Genomic DNA, 16,707 nt, shown 5'->3' with positions numbered 1-16,707 from the left:
AGCCAGACAGGTCTAATAGAACTTTTTGCAATTATGGATATGTCTATAACTGCTTGTCTGTTGTGGTATCCACTGCTGGATGGAGTCCGCTGAAGACGAGAGAGGAAGGTATTCAGCTGGTTATTGATTAGGGTATGTACATGAGGAAGATACCCCAGGTCAAAGAAAGAATGACCTGGAAGGATTAGAAGTGCTTAACTGAGTGCTTGGCATTCAAATAGCAGTAGGCATAGTGTCTGTTCCTATCAGCCAGCCTGGAAAATCTCAAGATTCATGTGGTGGAGGACGCATAAGGGTCTTATCTCAGCCATGAGGAATAATTAGTCCTAAGTTGAGCACTACCCCACACCCTCCTAAAATATCTTAAGAGCAAGTCATTAAAGGATTTGACTGTTTCCAAATAACTGTGACCAAGAACAAAACTCAAGATTTACGGGCGTACAGAAATATCCAACATCCATCAAGGTGAAATTCAGAATGTGTGATATCCAATCAGAATGACCAGGCATGCAGTAAGAAACAAGAACAGTTGACCTGTAATGAGGAGATAATCAATTAATACTTAATGAGAACTGACAAAAGCTGTTAGTTGGCAGGCAGTGACATTAGAAAGCATTGTTATAAGTGAATTCTGTATAAGTTTCACAAGAGGTAGAGCATGGAAAATGGAAAAAATCAAATCAAATTTCTAATTATGCTATAATAATTACATGTGTAAAATTTACTGGGTGGCATTAATAACATATTATACATTACAGAAGAAAATATTGAACTTGAAGACATAAGAACAGAAATGATCCAAAATGAATCATGGAGAATAAAGGGTGGTTTTTTTTTTTTTTTGCAAAATAGAAAATTACTGAGTTGTGGAACAATTTTAGGTGACCTACTGTATAATAATTGGAGTTCCCAAAGAGGAAAGGGAGAGGGAGAAAATATATTTCATGTAACTATGGTTAAAAATTTTCTAATTTGATGAAAAATATAAATCCACAGATCAAAGAAATTTAATGAAGCCCTAGTAAAAGAAGCATGAATAAGACTACTCTAAGACACCTCCTAATCAAATTCTAAGCAGACACTGAAGCAGTACTCATTGAGCCAACTACAGAAATGAAATGATCCATCCACCTAGAAATTGATACCCGGAAAAAATAACTTTAAAAACAAAGGTCAAAACGTTTTTAGACATACATTTTTAAAGAAAAATATTTAAAATGTATTTTCTATAAAATATATAGAACTATAATGGATGACAGTAATAGCACAAATGTTAGAGACAGGGAAGAAACAGAAGTATACTATTGAGGGATTCCATTTTATATGTTAAGTGGTATAATATCACTTGAATGGAGACTGTATCAATTTAAAGATGTTTACTATAAAGCCTTTAAACAAACAAACAAGCCAACAATACAGGGAAGATGGAGTCTTTTTAAAAAACTGAGTTGATTCAAAAAAGGCAGAGGAAGAAAAAAGAAACAGATAAGGAACTATTGAGGGCTTTTCTGCTAGCTCACTGGTAAAGAATCTTCCTGCCAAGACAGGAGAGCCAGGTTCAGTCCCTGGTCTGGGAGGATCCCACCTCCTGCAGAGCAGCTGAGCCTGTGCTCTAGAGCCTGGAAGCCGCAGCTGTGAGCCCACAAGCTGCAGCTGCTGAAGCCTGGGCGCCTAGAGCCTGTGCTGCACATCAAGAGAGGCCCACACACGGCAGCTGGAGAGTGGCCCCTGTGTACCTCAGGTGGAGAACAGCACCCGCAGTCACCAGGACCCAGCACGGCTGAAAATATATAAATAAAAGTATGCAAAAGAAACTACAGAAAAAACAGCAAGAGGACAGATTTAGTTCTGAACTTACCAATAATCGTCTTAAATGCAAACAATCTAAATATGCCAAATGAAGAGGTGGAGGTTTCAGACCAGGATAAAAAGGCAAAAAACAGCAATATGATGCCTCTAGGCATTGACTATAAAGACCAAATCAATTAAAAGAGTGGAAGACTAATGGTAACCAAAAGAAAGCTGGAATTACTGTCAGATGAAATAGATTTCAAAGCAAAGAATGCCAGAGATAAAGAAGGTAATTTCATCATGGTAAAGTAAGCGTAATTCTAAATGTCTTGTCCCTGATAGCAGAGCTTCAGAATACACCAAGGAAAAACTGATAGAACTGTGAGGAGAGATTATGGAGACACCTGCATAATTACAGCAGGATATTTTGATACTTTGTCTCAATAACTGTTGAACAAGTAGACAGATAAATCAATAAAGGTTTATAAGACTGGAACAACACTGTTAAGCAGCTTGACTCTCGCCCAACAACAGTTGAATTCACATTCTTTTAAAAGGCACACAGATTATTTACCAAACATATAAAACATATTCTGGGACATCAAATAAGTTTTGATAAACCTAGGAATAATCAAGTCCAATGAAGTATTTTCTGACCCTAATAGAATAAATAAGTCAGTAACAACAAAAAGATAGCTGAAAATCCCCAAGTATTTGGAAATCAAACAACACACTTCTAATGAAGTCATGGACATGAGTTTGGGTGAACTCTGGGAGTTGGTGATGGACAGGGAGGCCTGGTGTGCTGCAGTCCATGGGGTCACGAAGAGTCGGACACGACTGAGCAACTGAACTGAACTGAATTAAGCCATGGATCATAAAAGGGAGCAAAAGCAAAAGTATTTTGGATGGAACAAAAATGGACTCTTGCATAGGGATAACCCAGAGGGATGGTACGGGGAGGGAAGTGGGAGGGGAGTTCAGGATGGGGAACACGTGTATACCGTGGCAGATTCATGTTGATGTATGGCAAAACCAATACAATATTGTAAAGTAATTAGCTTCCAATTAAAAAAATAAATTTAAATTAAAAAAATAAAATTAGGATACTTGCACATCAGATATTAGGAGGAAATTTATATCATTGTACATCTATATAGGGAAAAAAACAAGCAAAAACTTAAACCAATGGCCTAAATTTCTACCCTTAAACTAAGAAAACAAAATCAAACCAAACAAAAAGGAATTAATAATTAAATTTAAGTAAACAAGATAGAAAATGGAAAAAGAAAATTGATTAAGTAAAAGCTCTTTTTTATATAAAAATCAATACAATTAATAAATTCATAGACTAATAAAGACAAGAAGATACAAATTGCCAGTGTTGGGAGTGACAAGGGAGACATCACTACAGAGTCTTACGACAGAGATAATGAAGGCATGTGTTAAAAACATTTTGGGTGTGAAGGATATGTTCATTATCTTAATTCTGATTTTATAGCTGTGTACCTATGTCAGAAATTATAAATTTGTACTCATTAAATGTCAGTTATACTTCAATATGTCTATAAAAATTTTTAAATAGCCACACATGTGAAAAGTAGCTGCAGAATTAAACTATGGAGCAGTGTTCTATAAGATCTTTGAGGGTTAGAATCATTTTTAAATATCTTCTGTATAGAATGGAAACAGTAACACTTGACCAATATTTGTTTAATAGAGGAAATGCAAGATACAACCAACAGGGTAGGCATGGATGTATTACTGGCTTTTTAAGGATCTGTGTTTCCTACTATGAAAAAAAATACATTACCTAAAGTACCTTTTACCTTTATAATTCGAAACATAGAGACTATATTCTTCATTCAACTACAATTTGCATTTATTTAGAAAAGCAGTCTGTTGAAGTTAGTGTTTAACAGATTTAGCACAATTAATTAAAAAATAACTTTGAAAACTGTATGTTGCTAACAATGAAGTCCTTTCTTTAGCATCTTTAAAAATAATACTGACCATCTTTCTCAATAAAATTCAAAAATATTTTCCATTGGTTCTGTTGATAGAGTCCCCTTGTTTATTCCTCATCTCCTCAGAGTCTCTACTAACAAGTCTTTGCTTCCTTGACCACTTTGTGTAAAACCACTCCTTTATCTCCTTATCCTACTTTGCTTTGCTTCAAAATTCATTACTACTGTCTGACATACTAATTTGATATCTTCTCTTGCCTTACCAGAAGATGAGTTCCACAAGGCAAGGACTTGGTCCATTTTGTATACTGTTTTAGGTTCTACAGTAGTGCCTGGTGCATGGTATGTGGGAATATTTCTCGAACGAGTTGATCACTTGTACTTTAATAATATCCCTTACATGTTTCCTCCTGTTTGCACAGATTTTCATGTCTTAAAACTATTTAAAAAAAAAGTGAACTTCAAATATTGGTGATTTGAGAAGATTTCATAAAGGCGAAGTCTGCTTGCTTTTAAACAAAGGTTTTAAAAACCTTTACAGGTTTCTCTGTCTCTGGATGAGGTTTTTATATCTACATCACTGTCATGAATAACAGAACAAAATAAAAATAATCTGCTAAATCCCTGACACTGCAAGTATTGTCTCATTTAATCTTCCCAACAATTCAAAGTGAGGTGATCTACTCACTTTACAAATAAGGGATCCAAGATTTTAGGGGAAATTATAAAAAACACATCATGTCTGCATCTCCGTTGCTACCTTGCGAGTAGGGCATCAGTACTATCTCTCTAGATTCCATATATATGCGTTAATATGTGATCTTTCTCTTTCTGACTGAGTTCACTCTGTGTAATAGGCTCCAAGTTCTTCCACCTCATTAGAAAGCATCAAAAGTCACACAGAACTAGATTCAAACCTTTATTTGCCTTATTCCAGAGCTTGAGTTCTTAAACATTATATTCTTTCCCAGTTTCAAGTGTATTATTCATGAAGATAATTGTTAGTTTCATGTGAGCACAGATAGGTCTAGCATCTGAGGATGGAGCATAGAAACATTTTGAGGGAGACTTTTGGAAATTTTCTTTGGAGAAGATAGAGAACCTAGGAAGGACTTGTGTGACGCTTCCGGAGTGGTTTGTGAATGGAGTTTGTGAGGGGGATAATGACTTGTGCAGGGAAAGAATGAAATACTGCGCATCTGGAAAGCTTGGCATTGCCCCAAGGGGATTCAAGGAAAGGGCAATAAAAATTGAGCTTCTTGATGTGGATCATTGGCTAGCAAATTATTGCCAGTAAACAAACTCGCTTGGAATTTATAATTGATTAAGCAGTCACTGAAAATTATTCTTTATGCATTGTCACTTTTTCAAAACCAGTGACATGAACCTTATGCATCATGGATCAGGTATTTTTAAAGACAAGAGAGATTGGGGGAGGAAAAGAAGGAGATAGGAGAGAAGAGTGTGTGCATGGTTATTAGATTTGATATACTTTATAATGAAAGATTTCATATATTACTTTATAAAAAATTGATAAAAGTAAGTGTTTGTTTTGTAGTGATCGATACCCATCCTTTTAAAAGGGTGGACTTCCCTTCGGCTCAGATGGTAAAGAATCGGCCTGCAGTGCAGGGGACCTGGGTTTGATCCCTGGGTCAGGAATATCCCCTGGAGAAGGAGATAGCAATGCACTCCAGTATTCTTGCCTGGATTATCCCATGGGCAGAGGGGTCTGGAGGGCTACAGTCCATGGGGTCACAAAGAGTCGTGCATGACTAAGTGATTAACACACACATCCTTTTAAAAAATTAATTTAAACTAAAAAAAAAAATGTAGCTGCCCCATTTCTCCCACCACTCCTGTAACATATCTGTTCTCAGTATCTGTGAGCTCAAATGTCTATTTCTCTTTCTTCCTTCTTCTTTCTCCCTTCCTCCTCCTCCTTCACATTCCACACGGAAGAGATCATATGATGTTTGTCTTTCTCTGACCGACTTATTTCACTTAAAGCTCGATGCCCTCGTGGTCCTTCCATGTTGTTGCAATTGGCAAGATTTCATCCTTTTTTATGGCTGAATAGTATCCCCCCACCTGTGTGTGCGTGTGTGTGTCTGTGTACACCACGGTTTAATCCTCCACTCATCTATTGATGGACACTTAAGTTGGTTCCATATCTTGGCTATTAATAGTGCTTCATGTATGTCATTTCCAGTTAATTTCATTTTCTTTGGATGAACATTTGGACTTGGAATTGCTGGACCATATGGCAGTTTTATTTTTACTTTTTTGAAGTGCCTCCATGCTCTTTTCCATAGTGACTGCACCAATTTGCCTTCCCACCAACAGTACACAGGGGTTCCCTTTTCTTAATATCCTCATCAACACTTGTTATTTCTAGTCTTTTGGATGATAGCCATTCTGACAAGTGTTAGATGATATCGTGTTATGGTTTTGATTTGCATTTCCCTAATGTTGAGCATACTTTCATGTATTTGTAGGCCATTTGTTTGTCTTCTTTGGAAAAATTTAATCTTCTGACCATTTTTAAATTGGAATATTTGTTCTTTTGATATTGAGTTGTAGGAGTTCTTTTTATATTTTGGATTTTAGTCCTTTATCAATTATGTCATTTGTAATTATTTTCTCCTATTCAGTAGGTTTCCTTTTCGTTTTGTTGATGGTTACCTTTGTTTTTCTGAACTTTTTAGTTTACTGTCTCACTTTATTTTTGCTTTTGTTGCTTTTGGTGTCAGATTTTTAAAAATCACCATGACCTACGTCTAGGAGCTTGCCAACTATGTTTTCTGGGAGTTTTATGGTTTCAGGCCTTACATACAAATATGTAATCTATTTTGAGTTAATTTTGTGTGTGATGTAAGATAGTAGTCCGGCTTCATTCTTTTACATGTGTCTATGCTATTTTTGCAATACCATTTATTGAAGCGACTGTTGTATTCCCATTGTGTATTCTTGGCTCCTTTATCATAAATCAATCAACCATGTATGCATGGGTTTATTTCTGGGCCCTTTTATTCTGTATCATTCTCTATTCTCTTTTTATGCCAATACCATACCATTTTGATTACTACAGCTTTGAAATATGGTTTGAAATCAGAGAGCATGATGCCCATCCTCTTTTGGGTTGGTAGGCTTATATATCTCTAAGTGACTCAGTTTGTGTTTATAATGCGTATCTTAAGCCAAGGTGGCAAATCTATCAAGCTTGATTTGTAATAGCAAAGTTTCTACATTTTCCTTAGGTCAGCTGGAATTTGTGTTGGGAATAGCTGAACAGTATTTTGTAAAACTGCTTTTGTGGTTCCTTGTTCAGTCTTTAACAATAGTTGATGATTGTTCACTTGTCATTTGTCTGTGATGTGAGGACATTAATTTTTGTGTTTAATTCACGCTGTTATTGTTGATATTGGAACACATTTTACAACATCTGTTTTATTGATTTAAAACAGTTTTATGGAGATCCACTTCCTTGGCATAGCTAAGCTTTTGGTCAGGATTTGGGTTTGGATTCTTTTCATATACGTCTTAGTATATTGTGTTTCGTGTGATGTGTTTTAAGGGAGCGTTTTTAATCCACGTTTCCTATATCTTTTGATGCTTGCTTTTAGAGGATTTTTTTTTTTTAAATAGGGAGTCTATATCCCATACAGGAGGATTATATTTTTAGGGGCCTTTCTTATTGATTATAATTGGTTGTCAATTGGGCTGTGTTTTATATTTTAAAATCTTGTTATCTTGAAATAATAGTTATTAAGCTTTATGATTTTTCTCCTGACTTCACTATATAAAAGCCATTGTCTTTGTTCTTGAGTTAATTGCTTCTTCAGGAATTCTTAGATATAATTTTAACAATTGGCTGTTCTTTTTTGAACCCTGTTACCCTCTACTGGTCCCATCACTTCATGGGAAATAGGTGGGGAAACAGTGGAAACAGTGGCTGACTTAATTTTTTTGGGCTCCAAAATCACTGCGGATGGTGATTGCAGCCATGAAATTAAAAGACGCTTACTCCTTGGAAGGAACGTTATGACCAACCTAGACAGCATATTCAAAAGCAGAGACATTACTTTGCCAACAAAGGTCCATCTAGTCAAGGCTATGGTTTTTCCAGTAGTCATGTATGGATGTGAGAGTTGGACTGTGAAGAAAGCTGAGCCCCAAAGAATTGATGCTTTTGAACTGTGGTGTTGGAGAAGACTCTTGAGAGTCCCCTGGACTGCAGGGAGATACAACCAGTCCATCCTAAAGGAGATCAGTCCTGGGTGTTCATTGGAAGGACTGATGCTAAAGCTGAAACTCCAGTACTTTGGCCACCTCATGCGAAGAGTTGACTCATTGGAAAAGACTCTGATGCTGGGAGGGATTAGTGGCAGGAGGAGAAGGGGACGACAGAGGATGAGATGGCTGGATGGCATCACCGACTCGATGGACATGAGTTTGATTGAACTCTGGGAGTTGGTGATGGATAGGGAGGCCTGGCGTGCTGTGATTCATGGAGTCGCAAAGAGTCGGACACGACTGAGCGACTGAACTGAACTGATCTGAACCCTCTAGTGAATCGATACACATGCACACATGTATATATAGTGTTATACATCTAAATATGTATATATATACACACATAAATTGTATAATGTATGTAGTTTTATTTATTTGTATATGTGTAAATATACAGACTCATTTATTCCTTGATATACCTTTTTGAGAGACGGAATGTGATATGTATATGACTGGTTTTGTACACCTTTTCATTGCTTCAGGTATAAGGTTTAATAGTGGGCATTTTGGTTTGATAAGACACACAAATGATGATGTCAGTGTTCTCTTGCAAGTAATGTGTTATCTCCTTTTCATAGGTCCTTTTGTTCTGCATCACAGCTGCCATGTACATGTTCTTTTTCAGGTATGTCCTATCTATTTACTTTAATAGAAAAAATTCTTCCTCAGTAACTTTAAAATCCGCTGTATAACTAATGTGTTTTCTAAATTATTACTCCCCACAAATGACATGATTTTTTGTTGGATTTGTTTTGTTTTCTGGAGTGCTCAGAGATAAGTCACTGCTTCTTAGTGAAGAGAGAAAGAGAGGGAAGGAAGGTGTGATTTTTTTTCACATTATGCTTATAAGTTCATCTTGGAAAGCTGAATATATAAATTAATAGTCCTCAGATCTTGATAAGTGCATGTTTGCTTTTTTGGCCCTCAGTTTAGATATTCATCACTCTCTTTATAAAACAATCAACATTTCAAATTTAAATGAGAGAAAAGTGATGCTGGGCATAATCTAAGTCTTTTGCAAAGGTAACCTAGCACACTTATCACCTTCTGTAAAACATTAAGTTAGTTTGTGATGTCAAAGTTGTATTTTTCATTGGCTCTGAGACTCTCAGGAGTGTGGGGGAGTGTTAGAATGGCTGAAAATTGTAATGCCAATAAATATGGTGTCTGTCATTGTTGCATAAACACAACAGTATGGGAGTAAGATTTTTGATTAGGAAGAGTCCACTCTTTCATTTGAAGTAATGCTAGTAATTCCTGTTTGTTTCAGTCTTATTACACTCATCTGAATAGACTTCTTTCTTAATTTTTCATGATATAGGCAGAATTCAATCACAGCAGGAAGTACAAGTCTTTTAAAATTAAAATTCACAATGATTGACAAAGACAGTTATGGATTTTAGTGAGATGTATTTGATAGATATCTTTTTTGTTTAACCTAACTAAGACAGTCAACCATAGCAGAATGTTTAAACAACTAATTTCCTGTTAGAACGTTCTAATATATATTTGATAAGCAGATGACACCACCCTTATGGCAGAAAGTGAAGAGGAACTAAAAAGCCTCTTGATGAAAGTGAAAGAGGAGAGTGAAAAAGTTGGCTGAAAGCTCAACATTCAGAAAATGAAGATCATGGCATCTGGTCCCATCACTTCATGGGAAATAGATGGGGAAACAGTAGAAACAGTGGCTAACTTTATTTTTGGGGCTCCAAAATCACTGCAGATGGTGATTGCAGTCATGAAATGAAAAGATGCTTACTCCTTGGAAGGAAAGTTATGACCAACCTAGATAGCATATTGAAAAGCAGAGACATTACTTTGCCAACTAAGGTCTGTCTAGGCAAGACTATGGTTTTTCCAGTAGTCATGTATGGATGTGAGAGTTGGACTGTGAAGAAAGCTGAGCGCCGAAGAATTAATGCTTTTGAACTGTGGTGTTGGAGAAGACTCTTGAGAGTCCCTTGAACTGCAAGGAGATTCAACCAGTCCATCCTAAAAGAGATTGGTCCTGGGATTTCTTTGGAAGGACTGATGCTGAAGCTCAAACTCCAGTACTTCGGCCACTTCATGCGAAGAGTTGACTCATAGGAAAAGACTCTGATGCTGGGAGGGATTTGGGGCTGGAGGAAAAGGGGACAACAGAGGATGAGATGGCTGGATGGCATCATGGCCTCAATGGACGTGAGTTTGAGTGAACTCCGGGAGTTGGTGGTGGACATGGAGGCCTGGTGTGCTGCAATTCATTGGGTCACAGAGTTGGACACGACTGAGTGACTGAACTTAACTGAAGAATGGTGATATAATTTTAACTTCCTTTGACATTATAAAAATGTTATATGCAAATATAAAATGATGTTAATTTAATTTTTCATGTAAAGGATGGATAGGCTATTAGAAGGAAAAAATGGATGAAGTTTTTAAGGTGAGGCAGACTTATTCATAATGGAGTGCATGGTAATTTATGTCGGTTATTAGTGACTGAGAAATCATTGCAGCTACCTGGGGGCATTTGTGAAATCAAATGACCTACTATTTTTAACATACTTTCATATATACTTTATAATTCCTATGGTCGCTTTCTTATATTTTGGTAATTTAGGGGTGTGGTATGGGAGTTGAGAACAATGACTTTCATTTTATCAGTTCCTAAAACCTTAAATGTATTCAGATGCATTATTCGGACAGTATTACAAGTTCATGTAGTTTATCTTTATCCTCTGTCTAATCTGAAGATACCTAATGGGAGAGATGTACAACAAAGATAAAAACTTAGAAACATATCTTTTCTTGGCATGCATAAGAGGAAAGTACCATGTCAAGTAAAGTTTTTTTGTGTGTGTGAGAATTCCTACCAAATGCAGGTTGTTAAGTGAAACAGTCCTTCCCAATATGGCACTTTAAGACAGCATGTTTGATCAACATTTAGCATTTCTTAGTCATCAGAAGTTTTTGAGGTTTAAAAAAACAATTGTGTTGAATATAGTGATAGTGCCCAATGTTAGTCAGGGTCTTAGGATATTGTACTTTGAAAACTGCTGCCATCAAACTAGTATTTTTGGTGTAGAAGGAAAATCAACCCTATAAATACGTATTTTGGTGCAGAGCTACAAAACCTTTTCCTGTTTCAGTCACAAAGTCTAGGTTAAAAACAACAATTTAAAATACTTTCCAGAAGGCTCAATACAAGGTTTTAGTGCCAAGATAAACATTTTCCATTTTCTGAGGAAAGGGGTTGTTTTTCTCCAAAAAGGAGCACTATCACCAAATTCCTAGTGTTCTTGGCAGAAGTTAGTTTGAATAACTCAACAAAAGAGGTTTGGTAAATGGTAAAATAAAACCATTTATAATGTACTGCAACCAAAGAAAACAGTGTTATATGTTTGTCTGAACTCTAGCATGTGTTTGGAATGCACAAACAAGTTAGTAGTTAGCAAGTCCAATTGTATTAGAATATTTTGTTTTTGAAATTCAGCTTTATTATAAATACAGATATCTTAGGACGTATTTATTCCATTTATTAACAATTACTTTAATTCTAATTGCATAAAATTAGATCAGTAAATATCAAATAATATTGTCCCTATGATTCCATTTATGGTAACCTTTACTAAGAAGAGGATAAGGGAAACATTTTGTGTTAGAAATGAATCAACTTGTGTTTTTATCCTAACCCATAAATGGGAAAAAGGGAAATGAGACCCCATTTCAATACAGAAAAGGTTTGCCAATTTTATGTTTTTTTAAAGAAAGAACTTAGGAAGTAGTTCCATAAGTATTTCCTTAAAGTGACATAGGATGTGATAGTTATAAAGTGAATTTACTTAAAAAACAACAGAGTGTTCATAGTATTGAAACCATGGTTATTAAAATATGTAGTGAAAATATCTTACTTTTGCATAGCTCTTAGTTATTTTATAGGTATAGGTCTTTTCACATTATCCCATACATGGTCTCTTTTTATCTTTTTTATTTTTTAAATTATGAAAGTGTGATATCATATTTACAGGAAACTTGGAAAATACAGAACAGTTACATACAGTTCAACTATTTATTACAGTTATTTTTTTAAGTAGATAAATTAATATTTTAAGTTGGAGTTTCAATGTCAAACTCTCAAAAATTAATAGAATGAATATACAGAAAGGTCGAAGGATATAGTAGGCCTGAAAAACACTATGAATCAATTCAACATAATTAAGATTTATACAGTTTTCACACAACAGTAGGCTACAAATTCTATTCAAGTTCCCATAGACTATAAACTAGGAGACACTGGAACATATCCAGGGACATAAAATAAGGTATGAAAATTTCATGGTCTAAAGGTATTGAAGTCATACAGAGTCTGTTCTCTTTTCACTGTGAAATTATGTTAGAAATCATTATCGAAAGGTATTTGAAAATAACCCACATATTTTCAAGCACAATGCGACCTTTACCAAGAAAGATCTTTGACTTAGCCATTGAAAGCCTCAATAAAATTAGAAGAATGAAAAAACACAGAGGGTGATTGCAGAGAAAGAAGCATTTAAATAAGGATTTAATACCAAAATGAGAAGTTAATATTAAAGACACTTAACCCCATCATACATGGTGATCTTGATTTTTAATTGGTACTCTAGAAATAAAGCTTACATTCCAATGAAATTCTGGGAGCACTTCACAGGTGTGGGTGGAGGGAAGGTAGTATGTGAAGAAAAAGTTCTAGTCTTGTTCCAGTTCTTAGCCTGTTGGCCATCCAGCTGTCTGTTGATATGAATTGGGGTACAATATTTTGAAGATTGTTTTGAAAGAAAAAGCCTCTCTGTACAGTTCCAGTAGGCGTTATTCATAACGATTGTGCCTTTTTTGTTTAAGCATTATATAATTTTGTATGTTATTGTCATAACTTTGCCTGAGAGCATGTCTGTCACTATCAATTCAGACCAAGCAGAAGTCATACTTGAAAACTTGATAGACTGTTTTGTCAAATGCATCTCTTTAGGGTATTTCTTTACTTCCAAGAGTGTATTTATGGGTAAAGAAATGTAAGTTTTTTTTTTTTTTTTCCAAGTAAAAGGGTTTATCATAATTATTGATTCAGGCTTGCTTAGGATATTCCCAACAGTCAATGTGGAGAAAATAGTTTCTTTTGAACCACTTGCTCTTTCTTGTTTTAACTGAGAAACAAAGGAGAAAATCAACAATAACACAGACACTGCAACAAAACTATTATGCTTAATCCTGCTCACAACTGTTGAACGTTATTTTGCCTGTTTTATTGTCAACATTAGTGATCTGTGTATAAAGAACATTAATCTTTTTTAAAAATGAAGTAATCCAGTGTCATTTTTCTTTAATTTAAAGTAGTATCGTAAAGCATATTATGACAACTTGGGTCCCATCTTAGTGAGTACCTAGCTAGAAATTCTTTCCACCTGCCTATGCAAAGGCAGCAACAAATCCAACAATTTGTTTAAACATGTAGATTGAACAGCTCAGACTCGTTGTCATAGCAGATAATTCACAGACCATATATGACTGATTCACAGCAGACGTATGTTAATCTGCTATAAACATTGGATTTTTAGTTAAAAACCAGTGCAAATTAAAGTTTATTGTGGTTGTGTTTTATACATATTTAGGAACAGTTTTGATGACTGCTAGTCCATGAATTTGCACTATTTTGTGAAGGCCAACATTAATAAACTATAATATTTCATTAGTCTCAATATATGGATGTAGATTTTTTTTTTTTTTTTTTTTAGAAAAAGACACTATTTATTGATTGGACACCCTACAGTTTTCGAGTGAAAGATGTTTCTGATTGTCCTTGAATCTGTTTACATAAACTTAATATTTTTGAAATAACAACTAGTAAAAACTTTTGACCTGGGTCTTTCAGCCATTTACTGATTTTTGAGAAACCCTTTAAATATCAGGAAGTTTCTGTATTTTTAAATTATTATCTAAAATGACACAAAAATCCAATCTAGAAAATTATATATGGCATTTGGAGTTTAAGAGTTTCTTTCAGCTTTGGGGGAGCTTGTCTTAAATAATTAGATTTTTATTTCAAGGAGATCAGTTGCAGCAATGCTGAGTGAGAGTGAATTGAGGTTTTGAGGGGATATAGTACCAGATAATGGAGAAGGCACTGGCGCCTGGAAAAATCCCATGGACGGAGGAGCCTGGTAGGCTGTGCAGACACGACTGAGAGACTTCACTTTCACTTTTCACTTTCATGCATTGGAGAAGGCAATGGCACCCCACTCCAGTACTCTTGCCTGGAAAATCCCATGGGTGGAGGAGCCTGGTAGGCTGCTCAGACACGACTGAGCGACTTCACTTTGACTTTTCACTTTCATGCATTGGAGAAGGAAATGGCAACTCTCTCCAGTGTTCTTGCCTAGAGAATTTCAGGGATGGGGGAGCCTCGTGGGCTGCCGTCTATGGGGTCGCACAGAGTCGGACACGACTGAAGCGACTTAGCAGCAGCAGCAGCAGCAGCAGCAGCACCAGATAATGGGAGGACACCAAGGCAATTATTCAGGAGAGAAATGGTGAGGGCATCGTTGAAGGTTATGGTCATGACCTGATGAAGAGTAAATTTATCTAAAACAGGAGGAAGAGCAAAACACTGAAAAGTGAGCATATTAGAAAACGTGTGGAAATTACATACAAGTTTTGTAAACACTGAGATTGACTTGCTTTTAAGACGTTCACATAGGGAAATACAGAAATCATTTATTTGGAGTTCATGAGATAAACAGAGGCTATTCTTGATTGTCATATGAGCAATTTGACTTTGGACAAATTATACAACTTCTGTATACCTCAGCTTTTTCATTATTAAAAAGTATAAATTGTTATATGGACCTCATAGGTAGGATTGTGGGAATTACATAAGACAACAAGGTCTTTCCAACTTTTTTGGATGTCACTCAAAACAAGAACTGTATTTTAAATTGTGACTCTGCATGCTGCTGCTGCTGCTAAGTTGCTTCAGTCGTGTCCGACTCTGTGCGACCCCAGAGACAGCAGCCCACCAGGCTACCCCGTCCCTGGGATTCTCCAGGCAAGAACACTGGAGTGGGTTGCCATTTCCTTCTCCAATGCATGAAAATGAAAAGTCAAAGTGAAGTTGCTCAGTCGTGTCCAACTCTTAGCGAGCCCATGGACTGCAGCCTACCAGGCTCCTCCAGCCATGGGATTTTCCAGGCAAGAGTACTGGAGTGGGGTGCCATTGCCTTCTCCAGTGACTATGCATATACACACATAAATTTCCCTGTATAATATATAACCTTACTACTTGTAAACATTCGGATAGTTTCCATTCTAATTGGTTTCATTTGTTTGAAAAGCTGTTTTTCCCCAATAATGGGTAACTGCTAGCAGTGTGAAAGACCACTGGGCTAATACACGTGAGCACCTAGCACAGTAATTGTTATTTTAGTAAAAACAGAGTTGAGAAGGGTTTGTTGTTTTTAAACTTAGGGAAGATGCTTAATTAAAATAGAGAATTTGAGGAATGAGTCTATTTTTACTTTTAATGCTGTAGATATATCCAGTAAGATAAGGGTTAAAGAAGTGCTCATTTGCTCTAGCAACCTGATTGAGAAATTTCAGTGGTAACCTGTTGAGAAATTTCTGTAGTTGAGTTGAAATAATAGATTGAGAAATAAATGTGCCATGTTATGTACTTTTAAATACAGTGGTATCTGTCAATTATTTCTCAATAAGGTTGAGAAACACTTTTTAAATAAATAAAAGAAAATGGCAGTCCAGTGGTCAGGACTCCAAGCTCCAACTTCTGAGGCTCTGAGTTCAATCCCTCGTTAGAGACCTTAAGATTCTACAAGCTGCACTGCACAACCAAAAAAAAAAAAAAGAAAACGCAAAAAATGTGAGGTGTCAAAGCAGAATGAGTTTGAGAAGAGAAAGATGGGGAAAATTGTCATAGGATTAAGGGTTTTTCCTTTGCTTTCCTTCTTTATTTATTTATTTAGGTAAGGGAGATGCTGTGTGCATGCTCAGTTGCTTCAGTCGTGTCTGATGTTTTGCGACCCCATGGACTGTAGCCTGCCAGGCTCCTCTGTCCATGGGATTCTCCAGGCAAGAATACTGGAGTCAGATCCATGCCCTCCTCCAAGGGATCTTCCCGACCCAGGGATCAAACCCACGCCTCTTATACCTCCTGCATTGGCAGGCGGATTCTTTACCACAAGCACCTGCGAAGCCCATCAAGAGAAGCTAGATTATGAGAAAGCTTAAGGGGATAAAAGAAGATTGCACAAGCAAGAGAGATTGGTACATTGGGGAATGGGAAGAAAAGAAAAATGGTCTAGGATCCAGTCCAAAATTTCTACATACATGGCTCAGTTCAGTTCAGTTCAGTCGCTTAGTCATGTCTGACTCTTTTCGATCCCATGAATCGCAGCACGCCAGGCCTACCTGTCCATCACCAGCTTCTGGAGTTCACTCAAACTCACGTCCATCGAACCCGTTATGCCATCCAGCCATCTCATCCTCTGTCGTTCCCTTCTCCTCCTGCCCCCAATCCCTCCCAGCATCAGAGTCTTTTCCAATGAGTCAACTCTTCGCATGAGGTGGCCAAAGTACTGGAGTCTCACATTTAGCATCATTCCTTCCAAAGAAATCCCAGGGCTGA

The 16,707-nt window shown here is 36.5% G+C and overlaps 1 protein-coding gene across 1 annotated transcript in view; it reads left to right on the top strand.

Annotated features, from left to right (window-relative positions):
- TMEM135 (transmembrane protein 135) overlaps positions 1-16,707 on the top strand; it is a 270,034-nt gene that overhangs the window by 180,497 nt on the left and 72,830 nt on the right. Inside the window, exon 6 of the mRNA XM_005699432.3 lies at positions 8,633-8,679. Within this exon, the coding sequence (XP_005699489.2) occupies positions 8,633-8,679 (47 nt within the window). The remainder of the gene's footprint in view (positions 1-8,632; positions 8,680-16,707) is intronic.

This window comes from Capra hircus, chromosome 29 (genome assembly GCF_001704415.2).
Source record: "Capra hircus breed San Clemente chromosome 29, ASM170441v1, whole genome shotgun sequence".
Classification (NCBI taxonomy): Eukaryota; Metazoa; Chordata; class Mammalia; order Artiodactyla; family Bovidae; genus Capra; species Capra hircus.
This window is presented reverse-complemented; position numbering and strand designations above follow the sequence as displayed.